The sequence below is a fragment of the Harpia harpyja genome, chromosome 11 (assembly GCF_026419915.1).
Source record: "Harpia harpyja isolate bHarHar1 chromosome 11, bHarHar1 primary haplotype, whole genome shotgun sequence".
Classification (NCBI taxonomy): Eukaryota; Metazoa; Chordata; class Aves; order Accipitriformes; family Accipitridae; genus Harpia; species Harpia harpyja.
In genome coordinates this window covers 38,683,346-38,704,281 of record NC_068950.1, presented here as the reverse complement: position 1 = coordinate 38,704,281, position 20,936 = coordinate 38,683,346, and the positions used below count along the sequence as shown (strand labels likewise).

General features: G+C 36.6%; 1 protein-coding gene across 4 annotated transcripts in view; it reads left to right on the top strand.

The window, feature by feature from the left end:
* The window catches only part of EPS15 (epidermal growth factor receptor pathway substrate 15), a 52,446-nt gene extending 36,967 nt beyond the window's left edge, over nt 1–15,479 (top strand). For 2 of the 4 annotated variants that reach the window (XM_052800971.1, XM_052800969.1), the window contains exons 16-25: nt 1,463–1,660; nt 2,200–2,277; nt 2,633–2,723; nt 4,187–4,222; nt 5,093–5,229; nt 6,852–6,921; nt 8,128–8,204; nt 8,719–8,881; nt 11,471–11,649; nt 13,568–15,479. In XM_052800971.1, the coding sequence (XP_052656931.1) occupies nt 1,463–1,660; nt 2,200–2,277; nt 2,633–2,723; nt 4,187–4,222; nt 5,093–5,229; nt 6,852–6,921; nt 8,128–8,204; nt 8,719–8,881; nt 11,471–11,649; nt 13,568–13,714 (1,176 nt within the window). In that variant the 3' untranslated portion in view covers nt 13,715–15,479. Of the gene's footprint in view, nt 1–1,462; nt 1,661–2,199; nt 2,278–2,632; nt 2,724–4,186; nt 4,223–5,092; nt 5,230–6,851; nt 6,922–8,127; nt 8,205–8,718; nt 8,882–11,470; nt 11,650–12,223; nt 13,532–13,567 lie in introns of those variants that run through there. The other 2 variants (XM_052800972.1, XM_052800973.1) reach the window with 2 other exon arrangements.
* Nucleotides 15,480–20,936: the final 5,457 nt, after the last annotated feature.

Here is a 20,936-nt window from a genome sequence, read left to right as displayed (position 1 = left end):
TGTTAAAGGAACACTTTTAGCTCCTATCTGTAATCAGTGATTTATTATTACTTCAGTGATGCATTAGCTTGCACACCTTTTCCTCATCATTCTCCTTCTCTGACATGCCAGCTGTCTAATATATTAGCTAGAGTCACATCATTATCAAGTTAAAAACAAAATGAAAAGCCTTCCGATTAACTTTGAACCCTAGAAATGGCTGACTTTTGGGTTGGTCATTTCACACAATTCATGTCTGTAACTCGTTAATGATTTTTCTAAGATTTCTTTTTTTAATTTTCTTAAGACTTCCACTGCTAGTGTTCATGCAAGAACACTTTCTTCTGTTGAAGAGCCTTATAACATATTCATAATTCTTAAATTTGGCTTTGAGGTTTAGAAACTGAGAAGTAAACAAATGGATTTTCCATCATTTCATCACAGGTAGAGAGAAGGTTATGCTATTTCAATATTAATATACTAGGAAGAGGTACTTGCAGTGAACAGATTTGAGGCTGATAATATAAGTGGTTGTGCTTGACTGTACTACAAACCTTTTATTTTTTAATAGGTTTTATATGAGTACTCCCGATTTTATTGCCCTTGGCTCACGAATAATGAACAATAGGTGCTGTGGTGCTTTAGGCAAGATTATCTAATGGTTGGTCTGAGGTCCGTGTGTTTGAAAGACACCTGGTGTTGTCTTTGCTGCCACCTGGCTTGTGACATGTGCAAGGCAATGAAAACTCTTAGGTGAATGACCTAGCAGAAGTTAGTGGGATTTAGACACCTAAATATCTGAACTGTGTTCATTCTTCTGTATAATCTGCCAAATCCAGTAATTCCTTCATAACTGGCAGGCTGGTTGTAAATGTTTGCTGTGAGGCACTGTGTTAAGCATATTGCTGAAATAATAATGTGAATGTAACTGTCTGCTTAGGAAGATACACTGTGGATTTTGTAGACTTCAAAAGTCATGTGGGAGAAGATAATGAATTTGTAATTTTCCTTCTTGGAAGATGAGAATTCTGATAAAGCAGCCTTTTTAATTTAGAGTTTAAGGCAATTGCAAATACATAATTTAAAAGAAAAAAAAAACCCAAAACCCCAACATCCAAAAAACCCCTCACTCAAACAAAACTAAACAAACAAAAAAAACCTTGAAGGCTTTGCAACTGTTCTTAGAAGTTTGAATAGAAATAAACCAACAAGTCTTGATGTTGCAAGTGATGCAGTCTGCTTCCTTGGCAGGAGAAGGTTCTCAGGTCTGTCTTTCAACCACATTGCATTTCTTCTAGATCAGATTTGTGCTTGTCTCTCAAATTTCACCCTTTGATTGAAAGAACATGGTTTTTATTATATTTGCTTTTGAAAATAAGAATTTCAGGCATATATCTTCTATCTTATATTTAAGAGGGGGTGGTCATATACTAGCTTCTGTGTGCTGCTGCACTGATGCATATACATTTATTTCTGTTTACAGGTGCAGACAAAACTTCTTGAACTGAAAGAATTGGAAAATAACCAATTTAGTTGGCACTCTCAGCCACATAATACGCTTGTTAATGGAACTGCAGATCATTCTAGTCTTAGCAACAGCAGCAGTGAAACTGCTAACCTTAATGAGAATGCTGAAAGGGAAAGTATAGCAGAAGATGAACGAATAAACAGTGTGTCTCCAGTGAGTAGTGTTTTGCCTGCTTGATCATGATGCAGTGCAGCTGTGAAGTTGGAATAAGTTAAGAATGTATCACGATTGATTATATTTTTAAACACTTGCACAAATGAAATTTCAGGGTGTTATTCTAAGAGACTATGTTTCTGCAATCTGAAAATTGATAAGGAGAGAAGGAGGCCGTTTTAGCCTGGCTGGAAAGTGGCAAAAAAATTTTTCTGTATTTGTTTCCAAAGCAAAATATTGTAAATTTAAATAGTAGAATTAACATTAAAGGAGAGCAGCTGTCTGCAGTTGGTGCAACCAGAATGGAATAAGGAATAGTACAGAAAATCTAAAGCTGCTGTCTTGCTTTAAATATCCCAGTAGATTTTTTTTTTTTAAACTTTCACAGGGTTTATGGAACACTTCAATATGTTCTATAATAAGTATGAACCTCTTGAAGTATCCTTTAGTATATTCTTTTAGCTATTTAATACTTAAAATTATGTTGTGTAGTCTTCTGTCTACTTATTTATGGTATGTCTACTTTTATCCTTCTATAGATAAGGAATAGTCCTGAAACAACAGCCTCTGTTGTGGAAGAAGAGAAAGAGACCCCAGCTGCAACTATTACCAAAAAAGTGAGTTTGTTCAGATTTGGGGGAGGAAAAAGTAAATTAAAAAATCCTGGTTAAACTGTTTCAGGCTTGCATCATGTAATTTGTATCATAGTTATAGAACAAGAGAGAAATAAAATTGTCATTTCTTACTGTTTTTTATTTAGAGTGCGATGTCATGAAAACATGTCATCTTGTATAGCGGGCAGGTTGTTTTGAGAAATATTTTGGCTCTCCATTGATGAATTATGTAGAATTCTAGCTGTCTCTCTTCAGCTTTAAGAAACTACTAAATGGTAACACAAGATGACATAAGTGTTTTCTGTCCTGCATGTCTTAAAAATTTAATACCTTTCTCTACTTCTTTTGCATTGCCCAGGAAGATCCATTTGATGCTGAATCTCATCCATTGCCTGATCTAGTTTCTGAAGCCAGCTTAGAGTTCTTCCAGTCTGACCCTTTTGTTGGCAGTAAGTAAACTTTTCTCTCTTAAGTGCAGATTTGCAGAAACAGGTCTTGTATGAACACATCTCAGACTAATCTTCACCTTGGAACTGCTCTTTATAGAATAAATGTGAAGATGCTTGAGTGACGGCAGTGTGGAACCAATAGCATTACGAAAATAGATATGATAGAAATGAGAGCTCCAGTGTGTTTCTCCTTCCTTCATCTGGACTTTCTAATTAGCTGTGAAAAGCACACCTTTCCCTCACTGCTCTTCCCAAGTACTTCTCTTACATCCCTCCTCCCCGCACCCCTGGTTGCATTTGGGTCTTAGAGGTGTGGGCATACTTGTGATACATGTGGTCTTGCTAATCTAATTTGCAGCACAGATCCACAAACAGATCAGCTGAGGGTTCAGGGAGCTGTGGTGTGGGGAGGGTGTGGGTTGTTGAGAATGAATGGCTGTGGCCTACTTATGGTGAGCTTGGCACTCAGAAAAAGGTAATGTGGAACTGCACCATCTGTTCGTCTTGTGGAAGTGCTATGCTTTTATTTTTAAGAACTTGCCACTTACGAATGCTGTTGCTCTGCTTTTATTTTTTTTCTTCTATGTTGGAAGAAGTGATCTGTCTATATGGAGCCACTTGGAGAAGTGGAGTTAATTTGGATTAACTGCTGAAGCAGATGTTTTCAGCTACATTAATATGATTTTACATGCTTTCAGAATCAACATGGTCTGATCACTTTAGCTCGTATTGCTTCGAAAGGAAAATAAGCTAAATTTGTTTCAGACCAATTGGCTTCTTAAAGAATGTCAGTGCAGATTTAATACTTTTAATGAATAAATTAAACTAATTTAAAACAGCTTGAATGTTTCTGTGTAGATATTGCTTGATTTTTGTTTATATTGAAGTGGTCCTACTTTTACAGCACATGACAAGGCCTTTCTTTCAGAGGAGAAAGGTATGTCTGTTAGTAGTCAACCTTTTGGGCTTTGTGCGCTCAGAATGTTCAGGGGTAGATACCTACAAGTAAGAGACAGTATATGTACGTGTAGATGAGGGAGTAGAACTGATGCAATTGGGACCATGCATCCAGTACAGAAATGAACACTTGCTTAGGAGCTACCATCCATGGCACCTGTGAGAATTAATCAAAACTGGGACTAAGTTTCTATCAGTGGTTAGCCTGGATTACTGTGGTGGTAAATACTGCATAATGTTGATGTTTATGGACAATAGCCAACAGAAATGCATCTTTGAGATGGCTGCTTTTGTGTGTATTTCATGATGGTAATGAGCTACTTAATGAATATTTGTTTCATCCGATGCTAGCTCTTGTAGTTCCACTGAAAATAGTGAAACTATTCCTCTGAGTGAGAGTTGTTTAAATTCTAGCTGTAGAAACGAGTTTGTGTGCAAAAGACTTCAGATGAGTACATGCTTCATGACAAGTAACTTTTTTTTTTTTTTTTTTTTTTAAAAAACAGGTGATCCCTTCAAAGATGACCCTTTTGGGAAAATTGGTAAGTAACTTTGTAACTTCTAATGTGTTTGTTTTTCTAAATGATTCCTACTAGAAGAGTATGTGGGGAAAAGTGTCACCACTTTCAGTGCAAAAAAGGTGGAAATGACCCAAAAAGTCACCATAGGATAGATAGATGTATGGCAGTAGCAGCTGTCCACTTGTGTTAAAGCTTTTCGGAGAAGCCCATTGCCAGTGAACTTCTCTCTGGCTGTTGGGGGTATCCTTAGTTGGGATTTAGTATGTGAAGGTGGTAAACAGAAGGCCCCAAACTCTTGCTGCCGGTTTTGTATACAAAGAAGTAGGACTGTACTCTTTTAAAGGCTTTTAACTTAGCAACTTTCTTTAGAACTAAATATTGGAAAAGGTGGGAATTCTCTATTTAGACTGGCTGTATAGGCAATGTCATTGCATTATTTGCAATGAATGGAGTTACTGGTGACAAAAAAGCAAAATGGCCTGTAGGAAGGCTATAGCAAAATAGCATTGAGCACCAAGTGCCAAATAAGAAAACATCAATTTTGTGTGGGGAGTGAAGGAGAGGAGGGTAGGAGAGTTCTGAGAAACATTAGGTTTTGTAAAATGCTTCATTTTTAGGGAGCTTGGTTAAAAAACATATATGCTCAGATAATTCTGGAACTGAATCCCTGGCACCATCCAAAGTTTTCATGATGTGTAGAAAATGTTGGCTCGTCTAATGTTTTGAATCACAGAATACAAATTATTCACAGATTAATTTCATGCTTCAGAGATCCTTGGGCTTAAATGTGTCACCTTCTTGAAGTATGAAAAAAGCAATATAATCTTTAGTTTTTAAGATATCAAGCTAAGTAAAGCTAGCAGAAATGTTAATGAGATGTTTACTTTTTAGATCCCTTTGGTGGTGATCCCTTCAAAGGCTCAGATCCTTTTGCATCTGACTGTTTTTTCAAACAATCCTCCACTGATCCTTTTGTGACTGCTGGCACTGATCCATTTAGCACTGCAGACAACAGTAATAATAACACAGTAAGTTTGGTAGCATACCTTTTACTTCCTTCTATATATGATTTGGACAAAATAACCTATTTTGTACATTTGGACAAGTCTTGAAAAGCTGATACTCAGAAATTGTATAGATAAAAGGTTACCTCTTACCCCATGGCTCTGTCTTGTCCTTTTGTGTCCTACTTCCTAGAAATAGTCACGGATTAAATAGAAGTAAAAATAAAAACATTTTTTAAATGTTTCAGTGTGGAACTTCGTTGCTCCACAGATAAGAACATTTGAGACTAATGAACTAAGTTCTGTTGGTAGCTGCTGGAACTTAGTAAACATTGAAAGAAACCCAAGATTAATCTCACCAAGTTATGTTGAGACACTTGATTTTTGTCTGTAAAGATTACAGGATCAATAAGTATGTTCTATATCTTATCTGAAATCTGTTGTGGTATGGGGTTTCCTTTCTGAAAAGTTGTTTCCTTTCTGAAAATTGTTCTATACGTGTATGTTGTTTGGGTTTTGTTGTGGTTTTTTAATAAGAGTCATCGAAGCCCTCAAAACGTGAAGATTCTTACTGAATGCACCTCTTTCAGGTGTACTTTGGTGTAACTTATAGCTGTTCACGTTATAACTGAGCAGTTATTGATAAGCCTCGAGCCTATAATAAGCTAGAGTTGGGCATGAAACCTTCTCTGATGTAGGATAGAACTTGATGAAGATGAGGTAATATTTAGGGCCGACAGACAAACAATCCAAGAAGCTGAAATTCGTCATGTCTTAAGTTCATCTCCATCCTTTTGCCATCTCCTTTCCTACTCAGTGCTGCTTCTGTTCATGCCTCGCTTCCAATTTTCTGTGTGTATAAAATATGCATATACATATATAAAAATTAGATACATGTGGATTAGGATTAGGAAGCAAGTTACGTGGCTGTAGAGTGTGCCTGTGGCTAACCCATAACAGCCAAGATAGTGAGAAATCACTGCACCTAATGGTGGTGGTGTCCTTCCATGTGGTGAGCACATGATGCAGATCTCAAGGTCATATTATGCACCACAGCCTACACCTCCAACCTTAAAAATTAGTTTTCTACAATCTTTAATATTTAGCACACTGTCCTTTTCCAAGTCTTGATACTCTAATATAACCAATTCTTGGTCATATTACAGTCTGATAATAAGAGAAGTATGGAAGAGGAAAAAAAAAAAAGAGGGGGGGGTCAGAGCTGTGGTGTGGGATTAGCAGTGGAGTCTTGAAATCTGTATTTCTGAACTAAAGTTATGCATTCATCCTAAATGCTTTACCACCTTTGTGGTGTTGATATCTTGTAGTTATATGTTCATGAAGATGGCTCTGGCTGTAGAAATCTGAAACCAAAATGAGTGGTAGATATTCTTAAATTTTGCGTTAGTGGTTACCAAGTATGTTACATATTGTACCCTTTTTTCCTTCCTTTGAAAGTATTAGTCGCTGTTTTGAGGGAGGAGTTTCTGTTGACAGACTTGTTTACTGATGCTGATAAAAGCTACTTCCAAAATATTTTATCTTAAAACATCTAAACTAAAACAAATTGTGACTGTATTCATAGAATTGAGAAATCTTTTAAGCTGAAAAACAAATTTCCCTCCAAATGAATTTTTTTATTTTAGACAGAGATATCAAAGAAGAATGACCCTTTTGCTCCTGGTGGAACAACTGTTACTACATCAAATGATCTAGGTAAAAGTAGATTATACACATCAGACTTCCTGGGGTTTATTTTAATTTGCTTTTGCTTACTTTTGTTCCTAGTCTTTTAACTGAATTTGCAGTGGAGTGTTTTAGGGATTTCCTGTGTTCTCTGAATTTTCCTATAAAGTATGACATAAGGTGCAAGTTTGCAAGGGGGTTATTTTTATAAAACAAAACTGTCTGATTATCTGTAGTGCGTAACGCTGAAGAGTGGTTCTGCATAAATGTTCCTCTGCCTTACGTAAAACTGGTAAAATATCCTGATCTAAATGTTTGGACTATTTGAATGGTTTGTACTGCTTCCCATTAGGGTTGTTTTTGGAGATTCCATATTACTTTCTAAGTAACATACAAGATAGCTTTGTACCACAAGAGGAGATGTAGGATAGAATAAGTACGTCATCAAGAATTTTTACTGTTCAAGTTTGTTCCTTTTGTTTTGTGATGACCCTCACTCATCTGAGGGCTAAAGATGTTTTAGGGAAGAATAATCTCCTATTTTCCCAAGTTGCACTGACAAGTGGTAATCCAAAACATGAATCCACGTGTGATTTGGTATTGTAAAGCTGTTCAGTTTAATTGTAGGAAAACAATGCCATTTTCTAGAGATGCAGAAGTGAGTATTAGTAAAGACAGTGCACTTCTTGCTTTGCAGTAGAATAGAAGCTTTTACATATTCTGAGGCACATAAAAATGAAAGGGTACTGTTGAATTAGATTGAGATGATATGAGGTTTAGATACTTTATTCCACAAGTGGGCCTACAGTCAGAAGTGAGCTCTTGTTCATGTTCATATACATACATATCTGTGTATGTATATCTATGGGTCCATGCGCATAAAAAATACCTCTGTGTGGATACATACATGTATCTCAGCAGAACATCCAGTAGTATGATTTTTTGATACTTTCAGTGGAATTTAACTTTTTTTAATGTAGGAAACCAGAATACCAGTATTTCTTTTGAATTACTCCCTGTTCTGGAGAATTATTATTCTTAATTGGTAGTTGACACTCAGTTTTTGTAAAAGCTACTTAATAACTTAAAGCGCCCACCTCATAAAATATTTCACTTCAATTAGTCTGTGCTGCAAAATATGTAACAGTTGCTTTTTTGTTGTGGGAATTTTTTTTTCAGTCTCTTTCATATTTAACTTTTAATCTCATTGTATTTGCTTGATTTGTGCGTATTTAGCTACAGACCCTTTTGCCTCTCTGTTTGGAAATGAATCCTTTGGAAGTGGCTTTGCTGACTTTAGCACGCTGTCAAAGGTAATATGAAGCTACTGCTACTCATAGAAAATGCATGAAACTCTGCAGTGACAAGACATAGCTTACTCTCTACCAGCAGTTTCATTACAGTTTTGCCAATACTGAGAATTTATAATGGCTGAGTTTCTTGAAAAAGAGGTCTTTAGAGTAAACTGTCCTGCAATTCCACTGTGAACAACGCAATGTAATCTTTGTGGCTTTGTAAGTATTTTCTTCATATTTGAAGTGATACTATTTTTTTTTTAAATCTGCTGAGTTTAACAGCAAAACTATTACTTTTGCATGTTTAACTGCACTTGACTTGATATTGCTGTACACGCTAACCATTCCTGATTTTTCTTTATTTTCAATCTCCTGGAGTATGTGGATGATATGTGTAAAACCAAACAAAAGTATTTTCTTTTTGTCTTAGTCCAAACTTGCAGTTCTAAATAAATATTGCAGTATTGAAAAGATGGGAAAGTATAGTAGAATTGCACTGAAAATGCGTATGTTGCTGTTTTCTTTGTTGAAGGCCAACAATGAGGATCCCTTTAGCTCTTCCACGTCAGGTTCTGTCAACAATGTGATCATAACTAAAAACTTATTTGAGGAACCACCAGCTAAAACTGAAGATGTTCCTCCTGCATTGCCCCCTAAAACAGGAACTCCCACAAGGCCCTGTCCACCACCACCTGGTAAGAGCTGATACTGAGATGTTTTTAACAATTAGCTTCTTCAATGTTGGCAGTGGGACAATAATTATGAGGGGATGGTGAAGTGTCTGAATTTAGAATGAATGAGCAGGATGTGAAACAAGTCTGTTCCTGATCTGTAGGTGGTTTCCTCAGAGTTATATTTTTCATGGTGTTTAGCGTCTTAGTTTGTTTTTTGAAGAGAGAAAGGATTTAGAAAACAGGAAAAACCAGAGTCATTACAAGTATCTGCAAGAACATAGCATGGCTGCAAATTAAATGGTTACTAATGTGGTACATTGTGAGTCTTGCATTAAATTATGCTTAAAGTGAGAGTTCAGTGTGTTTTATCCATTGCAAAACCTCCGGTTTTAATGCAAAATGAATTAAATAGGGTTAAATGACTGTCTCAGGTTTTCAGATTAACTTTTTCCAGGTGGCCCTGCCAGAATTCTGTAGTAGTAAACCTAGCCAATGTAATAGTAATAAACCCAAGTTTCCTATGCTGTTTTCTGTTCAGTGATAGCTAAGTCCTCTGGTCTACTCCACGACACAAACCGCTCTGCTTTCCAGAAAAGGCCATGATTATCAAAGATAACACCTTGTGGTTGCGACAAGCCCATGTTACAACAGACTCCTCACTCTCAAATTTTTTTTTTGCATAGACTGGAAAACATATTACTAGTATTCCTTTTTAAGTTTCTGTCCTTTGTTTCATTTTCTTTAAAAACTCTATTGCATCATTTTTTCACTATTGCACTATATGGATGAATCTTAAGATGTTTTGGAAAACTGTAGCATGAAACTTAAACACATATTCATCTTTTTCCTCAAAAGAAGGGGAACACAGTAAATGCAGGAGTATTAATACTAAAGTTTAATTTCTAATGTTGATATGAGATCTGGTTCATGCAAGTGATCAGTTTCATTGTAAATAACATTAAAACAGCTGATATGACAAGTGATGATAATTTGACTGTTTGATAGTGTTTCCTCTTATGGTGGTCCTTATTTAAAACAAAAAAAGGATTTCTGACTTCGTTGTATGGGAGCGGCTATGATGTGGTGTACATATCTGCTTTCTGAATGCAAGCTTCTAGTGGCGGAACAACAGCATCCTTATCAATACATGACTAGAAAAAAGTGGCCTGTTTTGATTTGCACGTATTAAAAACGATACTGTGGCTATCTTGATAACCATTCCCAATAAATTATTTTCCCAATAGAAATAAAAAATGGAGATACTTAAGTGTATTTGGTTTTAATTACTCCTTTGGCCTGATTCAAAACAAGGAAATGCTTTTTAAAAGAAATGCCCCCAAATCTTTCTCTTTAATTCATCATGCTACTGCAAAGTGTGCAGCAGGGCTGTTTGCTTGCCTCTGAAATCCGTTGCCTTTCTAGATACTGATAAGCACCCTCATTTCATGATTTTGGGGGCAGATTTGGAGATTGTATACTTCATATTCTTGTACTTATTAATCCTTCCCATGTAGAAATATAATTCCCTAGATGGCATTTGAAGCTGCTTCTCCCACATTGTTCAAGAAATAGACACGCGTTGTTTGCCAGTAATAGAACATCATCAGTGAGTGAGAGCTATCATGGCAAGGTTATCTGCAAAGTGTCTAAATAAATCATATATTCCCGAGGGGCTATTCTCTAAATCATTGCCAAATTAGAATCTTTTTTGGTCTGTGAAAGAATTTTTAGACTAACTTACAACAGTGATATGCAAAATAATAAGCACTTTGGTTCGATTCTAGAGTTTTAATCTAACATGGCAACAGAAGCAAGTTTTAAAATACAACCATTGTTAGTGTCAAACCACTTGCAGAACCCGCTAGTTGAATTCAAGAAACTGCAATGAAACCTCTTCTGTAAGCAGTAACATATGGAGAGAATGGTGGGATGAAATTCAGCTCAACTGTTCTTGGAAGTATTTGGGTTAATGTCCTCAAAGGTGTTGAAAGCTGACTGGGGTTAAGCTGAAAAAAGAACAAGATAGGTGGGGGCTTGTACCTGATTCTGTTATATCTGCTGCTACTTAGGCAAGGATTAACAAAATAGTTAAGCCTGTGATTGCTTGTTATCATATTCCTTTATTCTGTTAGTTTGAAAACTACAGAAATTCCAGGTGTTAGCATAGTGAGAGGACATGATGTTTTGAAGACTTACAAATATATTTCTGGTCTTTGAATGAAATTGTGTTAACTTGATCCAAACAAATAATAAAAGAGCCTTGCTGCAATGATCATGGACAGTTGGCAAGCAGAATTAAAAATACTGTGCTGATAGAATAGGGGCTCAAAACTGTTAGAAATTCTCTTCCCAAAACAGTTAATTAGTACATAACTATGTTCTTGAATCATTAACATACATGTGTTCCTTTTTATCTGATTACCCTTTAAGAAACTATGGACCATACCCTCATTTTTTAAATTGGCAACCCTTCCTCTGAAGTCATTGCAACTCCACTAGTTTACTAGAAGAGGTTGCATTCCAAGTAGCTTTTGAATTTGTTTTTTTTACTATTTTTGGCATGTTATTACCTGCTATCTTAAATTCATTTTAAATTCATTTTAATCTAAGGGAAAAGACCTATCAATCAAATAGACTCTTCAGATTCCTTTAAACCGAGCGATCCATTTCAGCCTTTCCCCACCCCAGACATTCCCAAAGAACAAGAAGCAGATCTATTCTGTGATCCATTTGCTCCCACCAGCGTCAGTAAAGAGGCTGACCCCAACAATTTTGCAAACTTCAGTACTGTGAGTAAACACTTTTTACATTTGTTTCAGTATAATGACAGCTTTGAATGGTTCACACTGAAGTCTTCAGTCTATTTTAAAATATTAAAACATATCCCATGTACAAAAGGGATATCACTTCCAGTTAGAACAGTATTTACATTTAGTTTACAGCTGAGGCTGTCCTAAAACAAAATACTGCAAAATGTTGTAGTTAATGTTTAAATTGCATTGCTTTTGTGTGGTTTTTCATGAAGGCCTCCTAGCTTTTAGAAAATAGGACTTTCTAAGTATCTCTGTTCTAAGGATTATCCATTTTATCAGAGCATGCAGCAGATTTAAATTATCTATCTATAACAAGCACACTGTTAACTATCCAATTAAAAATAAAACAAAAGGTGTGATTTTAATTTAGCTGTCACTGAACCGTTTGGTCATCATTTCAATGTACTGAAATACTGATAAACAGCCTCATAGTGGTGTATGTTAATGAAATATAATTTGGTGAGTTTTGAATGGCTAGTAAATTCCAGATTTACATACAATGAAGTAAAAAGTAGTAAGTGTCTCTTTATAACCAGAATCCATTTCATAGAAGTCGTGGTGTCCAAGCAGTAGAAGCAAATCTAAAGGTTTGTGCATGCCTATGTATATATTTTTTTTTTCTTTGAGCTTTTGCAAATAGGTGTTTTGAAAGGCATCATCCCACTTACAAGCTTGATACCTGTTAAATGCAATTTGCATTTACAGTATCTTGATCATAGTGCTTTTTTATTTTCAGGCCTAATAAACTATGTGCTTGATTGAAGTAAACTGAGGATTGACAGGCTCTCAAAATTGACTTGCACTGGTTGATGTGTCTTGTAGCATGATAATTTCTGAAATGCTGTTATTGATCACTGTTATTAGTTAAAGGGACTGAGAAGCCAGTTTGCAGGAGAGAATGTGAAATGTGGAGGAGAAAGGAAAAATGTTCATTATCTTTATGAAGGAAAAAGTATTCTTTTCCAGCTGGAATTACTGAAAATACTAAGTGAACTACGGAAAAAACTCAAGCTTTTCTACAATTATTTCCCAAAGCAGCAGCTCATAGCAGAAACTACCTGGAGTATATTAAGATAATTGTTTCAGACTTAACATTGGGACATTTGTGAAGATATGGCCTTCACCGACCTCTTAGCTTTTCTGCATGCTGACTAGAAACAAACTTTAGCATAATCTTTTGTATTTTATGTAAGGTAATACTCTTAACTGTCTCTGATTTATAATCATTGTACCACAGAAATTGAGTTCACATTCTGTTTGCATCAATATACATGGAAAGAATCTGTTGGGTTTTGTTTTTTTTTTTTTCCTGTTGTATCACACTGGCCTTTCTCTATTACTACTAGGCTTCTAACTGTACGGTTACCATATTATTTTGCTGCTTCTTGGCAGGAGTATTTTTCATCCGCGCAATTAAAAACAGTCATTCTACAGCTAATTTTTGCAGTCATTGTCACTTGGAAGAATCATCCTTAATGAAAGTAGGGTAAATCAGGATATCCCACAGTGTGGATAGGGCTATATTTTGTAAAATGTTCTCCTGATTTATTCCAAATTTTTCTTATATAGACTGGTTTTTATCCAAAATAGTTTGAATTTAAATTGTAGCACTTTCTGTTCCGTAACTTTTTTGAAAATTAATACTGAATTTTGAAACATGGCATATGTCATAAAAATGCATCAATTGGATGGCTTCAATGCAGTTCTTAATAGTTAAACCTTAGGCTACGCTAATCTTAATAGTGTATTAAAATTAAAAAGCAAGTAATATTTGAAGACTAGAATATATACAATATTTTGAAAAAAACGTAATTGTCCCTTAAACCAAAGACTTGGACAGTATTAGTTATCATTGTATTATTAATTTGGTTTATTTTGTCTTTTAAAAATGCAGTATTCTACTGAGGAAGACATGATTGAATGGGCTAAGAGAGAAAGTGAGAGAGAAGAGAAAGAAAGATTGGCAAGACTAAAACAGCAAGAGCAAGAAGACTTGGAACTGGCTATTGCACTCAGTAAATCTGAAATATCAGAAGCATGAAGTTTAGAATAAGATTTTGTCTTATGTCAACTGTTTTGTCCCTTTTCCTGAATACCTAACCTATTTAAATGTTAATCAGAAAATACATATATACAAGAAACCATGAAAGGTTTTAAATTTCTGAAAGTGGTGTGAATATTTCTGCCTAAATTCAACCCTTTCTGGTTATTGTTTGAATAACTGTTAAGTTTAGCATTCAATTTTTCTCAAGTTTTCAGGAGAAGAAAGTACTTTTCCCAGCGCTAAGCAAATCAGTTCAAAATGTAGATAGTGAGATTGTAGTTTGACTGTAATCTGTCAGCAGTTGGTAATTGAGCATAAAGTGAACATAGCAATTATTCTGCCATGGCTGACTGTCTCCCACCAAGCAGTTAGTCATCTGAAACCTTTTATCCTTCTAAAGAGATTTTAGTAATGCCAGAGTTGTGGAGTGCTTTATTTTACAGGTATGCATATAGATTTTTCTCTTCATTGAAGATTCTATGTTTGGATTTGAAATAACAATCTTCATGGTGTCTAAGTCAGAAAGAGTGCATCTTTCTGAAACCTTTAATGCTTTTCTTGCATGGTCATAGGTTTTAAGACAGACCTTTTGTTTTATAAAGCAATTAAGTTGAAGATTCATGTGCATTTGCTGTTGGCCAAGATGACTGTCAAATTACGAGACCCCACTGCTATTTGAGCCACTTTTGCCTGTGAAATATGCAGCCGAACTGGCAAGTTAAGTTCAATTTGAAATAGGATTGAGAATAGAAAGAAAAAACAGGTAGTCTGATTTTTTTTTTTTTTTTTTTTAAACCACAGTTGTTTTCTGTATATGTAATTTATTGAATGCCAACTGATAGTTGCACCTTAAACTGAATGATTTCTTTACGGTCACTGAGTCAGAGTAGGATTGATAAAATGTTAATGAAAATAACTTAATGAAAATAACTTATTGTTCATTGTGAAAGAACTCTATTCTGGAGAATTAGTTTCATTAAAATAATTCCAAAAAGAATAATCTTTTGCCCTAAGAAAAATGGATGGCAGCAGCATAAACATCAAGAGATTTTATTTTTTCTTGCACTTTTAACCTGTGGTATTTCAGTTGATGAAATTGAAGTGTTTCAACACACAGCACTGGGGGGGAAAGGGGGAGAACTCGGACATGCTTCAGTGTATTTAAGCTCTTCCCATTACCTATCAATGCTGCTGTTGCATGAGTTTGAGGGTAGTTTTCAGTTTTTCAGGAAAAATGGGTAACCTGACTGGGATGGTTTTTCTTTTGCACTGGGAAATGAGCATTTATATACCTGCTCAAAAAAAGTAACTTAAAATTTTGCAAGTATTAAATAGTTGTAACTTATCTATACATCTTTGTAATGAGTGTACACTAATCTTGCAAATCATATGCTTAACTGGATTACATAGTTTCTTATCTTTTGTTCAAAATGTATACTCAGTGGACCAACACAAAATTATATGTATATATTATATATATATTCCTGCTTTCCTTTACGGAATTTAAAGTTTTGAGTCATTTGATGTTACATTTCATGTTACTGACTCTGACTATAGTACTTTTATTCAGACTACCAACAAACCACTGCTGTGAGCTAAATGGCATTACTTTATGAAGTTTTAACTGTTTGGGTTTTGTTTTTTTTTTAAAAAAACTTGTTCAGGTTGGATTAGCCTCTATTTATAGACTTCCCTTTTGTTTAAAAATTCTAACAATAGCCTGTAATTATGAAGAAATAAAGTTTAAGTACATAAGCGTGAACTGTTTGCCTATTTTTTTCAAAAGGGTGCTGTGAGCTGTAAAGCAACATGTAAATGTAATGCAAACAATATAACACGTTCCAATTGTAGTCCGTTGGGAGTGGGTTAATTTTCAGAGAAAAAAGCTGCCTGAATCTGGAGGTTAGCTAAGGTGCACACTAATCCCAGCTGTCACTTGCTTCATTAGGAGTTGTGGCAGCTTCAGAGAAAACTTGGGCTACTCTTGTCCAAGGATTTTTGCCTCCAGAAGGGTTGAAGAGCCTAAATGTTTAGATACTTCAGATTTCTCTGTGAAGATATGTAAGCATCCTCTACTGGCTGCTGTCAACATACAGGGCTTAAGAGATCTTTAGTTTGACCCAGCATATATGATTCTTCTCAATATGTCTGTTGGCATAATGTCTCCTTTATGTCAAGCCATAGACTGCTTGGTCAGAGGTTTAGGAGTTCCAACAACGACCTACATGTGTCTGATTCTTTTGTTACAGTAGTGCTAGGTTTTAATATACTCACCTAAATGGACTCAAATCTCTTTGCCTATTTTCTTTTAATGAGACATCAGTTGGATTAGGCAATGTAATATCTGCATTAATTTTATCAGGTTCACACACATTCTTGAGGCTATTTGAAACCTTCTGCAGCTGTCCATTTTTTTTTCCTTTTAAGTCCCTTGTCAAGTTTCCATCCTGGGTGCACTTTGCCTCTGATTTTGCCGCTTTCAACCCTCTCTCCCCTCCAAATTGTGTGCAGTCCATTTAACTCTTTATCATGAAACTGAAGATGATTGCTAATCATCTTGAATAATTTGATATCCTCTTTTCACTGTCTTTCTCTAACTTCCTATACTATGAAGTTCTAACTGTCATGTAAAACTTTCTATTGCATTCACAGAATACCATTGCACTCAAAAGATTGAAGAGATTATCTCATGTCTAGCAGATGAATTGGCCACTTGACAGTTAACATTTCGAGTGCAAGTTATCTGAAGCAACTTAACTAGAAACTGTACTGGAAGAATGTACTGGCGACTAATGTCAAGCCTGTTGTATCACTGTGAAGTACTGACAAGGAATAAAATGGCAATAAAGGTCCTTAATGAAGCACCTTTATTAAAGGTTGACTTTAACTGGAGTTCTCCAGAAAGCTGTCTGCTTCAGCACAGTGGACTTCAAGCCAGGCAACTTGATGCGACAGAGAATACTAACCCTTCCGCTTAATACTTAAAAGCTGTTGCGTTAGACCTCAGTATTGGACTTCCCGGTTTCTTTGGTTCACGTGGAGTTCCTTGCCATCCTTTGCCACCTCATGTACCTGTTGTATGTCACCTCTTCGCAGAAATAGCATTCAGCTGTCAGAACAATGTTGCCTAGTGTTGTTTCCTTCTGAACAGTTTCATTTAGCTACTTAAATTTAAATTGACTGTTTCAGAATTTGAATATTTACCAAAATTATAACTTTAGTATTGGAATGTTTTAATCATGCTTTAGCCTGAATCTTCAAAGTGGTTTGTGTGCATGGATGTGCAACCTCATGTATTTGCAATACTGTTAGAATGGTATTTTTAGATGATCATGTTTTTAGAGAGTATAGAGCGTAGGGGTTTAATTTATAAAAGGGTAAAATTGGAAAAGTAATGTATCTGTTCAAAACATTGGCAACTAAAGTCATATGTCTTCTCTTTATGTAATTCCATATCATGTCAGTGAATACTCTTGAATTTAATTCCATTGTTAATTAGAGTGAACATGAAGGTTGGCTTTCAGATGCATCCATTTTTTTTTATCGTAAGAGGGAAGAGGATTCGTTTGCCTTGTGCAATTATAAAACACAAGACAATGTAAAATTAAAAGCAGATAGTCAACAGTTTGTACTGGAAGTAGGCAGTAATTTTCCCAAATTGAAGGTCTGTCTTGATCCAAGTTCGAGATTTACCCTTTTGGTAGGTAGAGCGGAGCTTTAGTTACCTATATGAGTGTTATTGAACTCTTGAACTCTCTGCAGAATAACTTGTGTGTTGTCTTCCTTGTTGGCAGCAAGGTGTAGGTATTAAAATGTAAAGGCGGGAGAGGAGGGGAAGCAAAACAAATCTCTGAAGCGGTGGCTAAGGGTACAACTGCCAGCTGGGGAGAGACACACTTCCTAAGCTTGTAGCACCTAAGTCTTAGTGCAACGACCAAACAGTCTTCATATCTTTCTGCCCGAATGATATCTCTGCTATTCATAGTACCAGTCAGACTCTCATGCTACCAAAACAGCTAGAAAGCTTGTGTTTCCAGGGAGCTCTGAGGGTAAAATGAAGAAAGCTGCTGTCTGCACTCATTGCAGAACTATAACTCAGGACCCATGCAGGGAGGGAAGACAGCATAATGTTAAGGAATTTCTTATGTGGAGAAAAGTCAGGGAGGTAAAAAAAAAAAAAAAAGTAAAAATATTTTCCTCTTGTGCTTATAGACTGATAGATGAGTATGAGAATCCCTTGTTGCGGGTTTTTGTGGGAAGCTTCACAGTAAATTTTGGCCTGTGTCTGTTATCCCAGAAAAGATGGGAAGGAACTTTTAATTTGTCAGGTGGCAAGCCATCAAGTCTAGGTCAGTAATATCCTGAAACGAGAAGTCATTTTCATCCACAATCTGTGTAAAGAAACATGAATAACAAAAACCATATAAATAATACCAGCTGCATTGCCATTCCTCGCTCAGAATACTTAAGAATTCCTGTTGTGCTAAAATGGAGAGATTTAAAGTTGCTAGGACCTTAGATTTTAAACTGAAAACAACAAAAAAATAGTTTTTAAAGCAGGCGATTGGGTAGCTAGCTGATAGAGGGGAAAAATGCTGCATTGGTTGGATGTGTGTTCAAGAGGTCAGGATGTTGCTTCTAGTTATCTCTTGCTGATTTATTAAATTATTTTGGACAAACCACTACTTAATGCTAATCTGTTTCCTGTTTTCTAAATGACAATGGGTCTGATGGTGTATTACGTAACTGCTGTAATTTAGAAAGACGATCTTGTGCAGAGTAAAAGGAATTTTATGCCATTTTATTCGTGTGTATCCTATAGGTAGGAGAGATGTTACAAGGTGTTTTCTCTGTTAGTATGAGCAGCCAGTTGCACTCCAGGATTATACAAATAACTGGAAACAGAATTTGACAGAAGTGCTGGTTTGAACAAGATATTTTCTTGAGGATTTAGTTTTCTGATAATACAGGGTGAAATTCTTACCTTTGACTTCAGAGGTCTGTCCCACCTGGCATTGGCCAGCAAGAGATCCTTGTAACACTGTCTGCAGACTGTCAGCTCTCTTGGATTTGTATCTGACAGTGCCCAAGTTGATAAAAGGACTCATCCTGATCCACTTATTCAGACTGATTTTCCTGTGTGGACAGATTCATTATTTATTCTGTTGAGACTATGTAGCATTGAACTTCTTGTATTCAAAGCCAAAAGGTCTTTAGGATTGTTTTCCACAGAATGCAGTCTCTCTTGAGATGTTACATGAACAGGTGTGGTCACTTACACAGAAAAAACTGATTTTGAAAGGTTCAATGGATTTTTAGGTAAAATCCTTCTTGTAGTTTGTTGGGGGGTTTTGTTTGGTTGGTTTTTTAAATTTTTTGATACTTATCTGAAGCTCTGTTAATACCTACTTATTCTTAAATGCTCTTCAGTAATACAGACTAGGGTCTTTGAGTTCCAGACAGTTCTGAGGAGTTTGGAGTATGAATCCTATTTTGGGCCCACAGCCAGTAGCAACTTTTACTGAATAAATAACTCGGTTGAGGTTCAAACCAGTGACACAGAATCCTGAAAACTATGTAAAAGTACTAGTTGAATGTCAGAGTCATAGATTTGAATTCTCTAATTTTCCTTAATATGCTAATTATTTTAAAATATTAAATTTATTTTACTGTCAGATATTAAAAGCACAAATGTTCTGTTCATGAGCATACAATAATATGCCAAGGAGAATAACTAATTCAAACTGCAGTTAAGCTAATGATGCAAAATTGTCCTTCTTTTTTAGCTTTTTCAACTTTGTCCCTACAACACGGAATTCCTAAAAGTTGTAAAAGCAATTTAGAGTATATTCTGGAGTGGTTATTAATAAAAATGTTCTTTAGGTTAAATGTGACTGTTGAAAACGGGTTGTATCTAAAGCGCAGAACTACATGGGAAGTCTCTCTTCATTGTGAAAGCCGTGAGCTGGAAGGTACGAGCTTCACAATTCAAAAAATTAAATGTATGTAAGGTATTTTTATGCTGAAAAATGTGGTTTTGCATCTGTACCAAAATAGCTCTGTGAAGGTGCTTGTCACCATTCCTTACAACATCCCTCATTGACCTAATATGTTTGATTTAGCTAAGACAATCATGAATTTTTGCCTGTTGTCAGACTAAAGAATCATGCTCCAATTGGTCAAATGTGCTCTCTTCAGTTGTGTCTTAGCTTCACTCTCGAAACAGCTGCATCCCGTGCAAGGGAGCGTGAGGCAGGCCTGCCGCCTACCTCTCCTACACATCACGAACCACATTGTCAGTGTTCAGCTAATAAATTCTTTCTTTTTTTAACCTTATACGCCCACTGTTCTCATTAACGTGCCCATTGTTTCTTTATGTCAACCACGTCCTTCTGTTTGTCCTGCCACTCCCTCTGCCTTGTATACCTTTGCTGCCTTTCCCCCCTTCATTTCCTTCCACAAACTCGCTTTCTTTTATCTCTTCTGATCTGTTACCCTTGTAACCCTGAAGCTGCATGATTGATATAATAATATGAATGGCCAAATTAAAACAATTTTTCAGTATTGCGTATCTATTGGTAATTTCACTGGGTTTAGCGGTTTTTTGACTCTGTACTTAATTATTTTGAATAATTTGTTCATCAGCTGATAAATTTGAGACGTAAGCGCTGTTGCGTGTCACTCCTTTTGTACAATTAACTGACCATTGTGTTTTGTGGCAGAGGGCTCCGCCCGGGCAAACACTTCCCTGGAAGCAGGCTCGTGGAGTGTGCAGGCTCCTTCAACCCTCGACGCGGTACGAATTAGATTTTCCTCCTCTTTTTTTCTCGGGAGGAATTACCGACTCTCATTCCAGCACACCCTCATAACGCATGCTTTCCTCTCAGCCGGTCCTGGGGCCCGCCTGGGCTCACACCGCAGGCCTCTCCCTTCCCTTCGCTTTAACCCTTCACCCCACACGGCAAAGGCCCCCGGACCCGCACTGTTTTCCCCCAGGGAAGCGTCCGACCATCGCCCGCATCCTGCGCTGCTATCCTAACCCAGTGCCCCCCCGGGCCGCCCCCGCCCCGCCGCGTTTCTCGCACTGCGGGAGGCCGCGAAGGCGCCCGCTCCCCCTCGCCCAGGGGCGGGCGCTGCCGCAGCCGCTCACCTGTGAGGGCGGCCCCTCCGCCCGGCCCGGCCCGGCCCGGCCCTGCCCGAACATGCGCCGAGGCTCGCC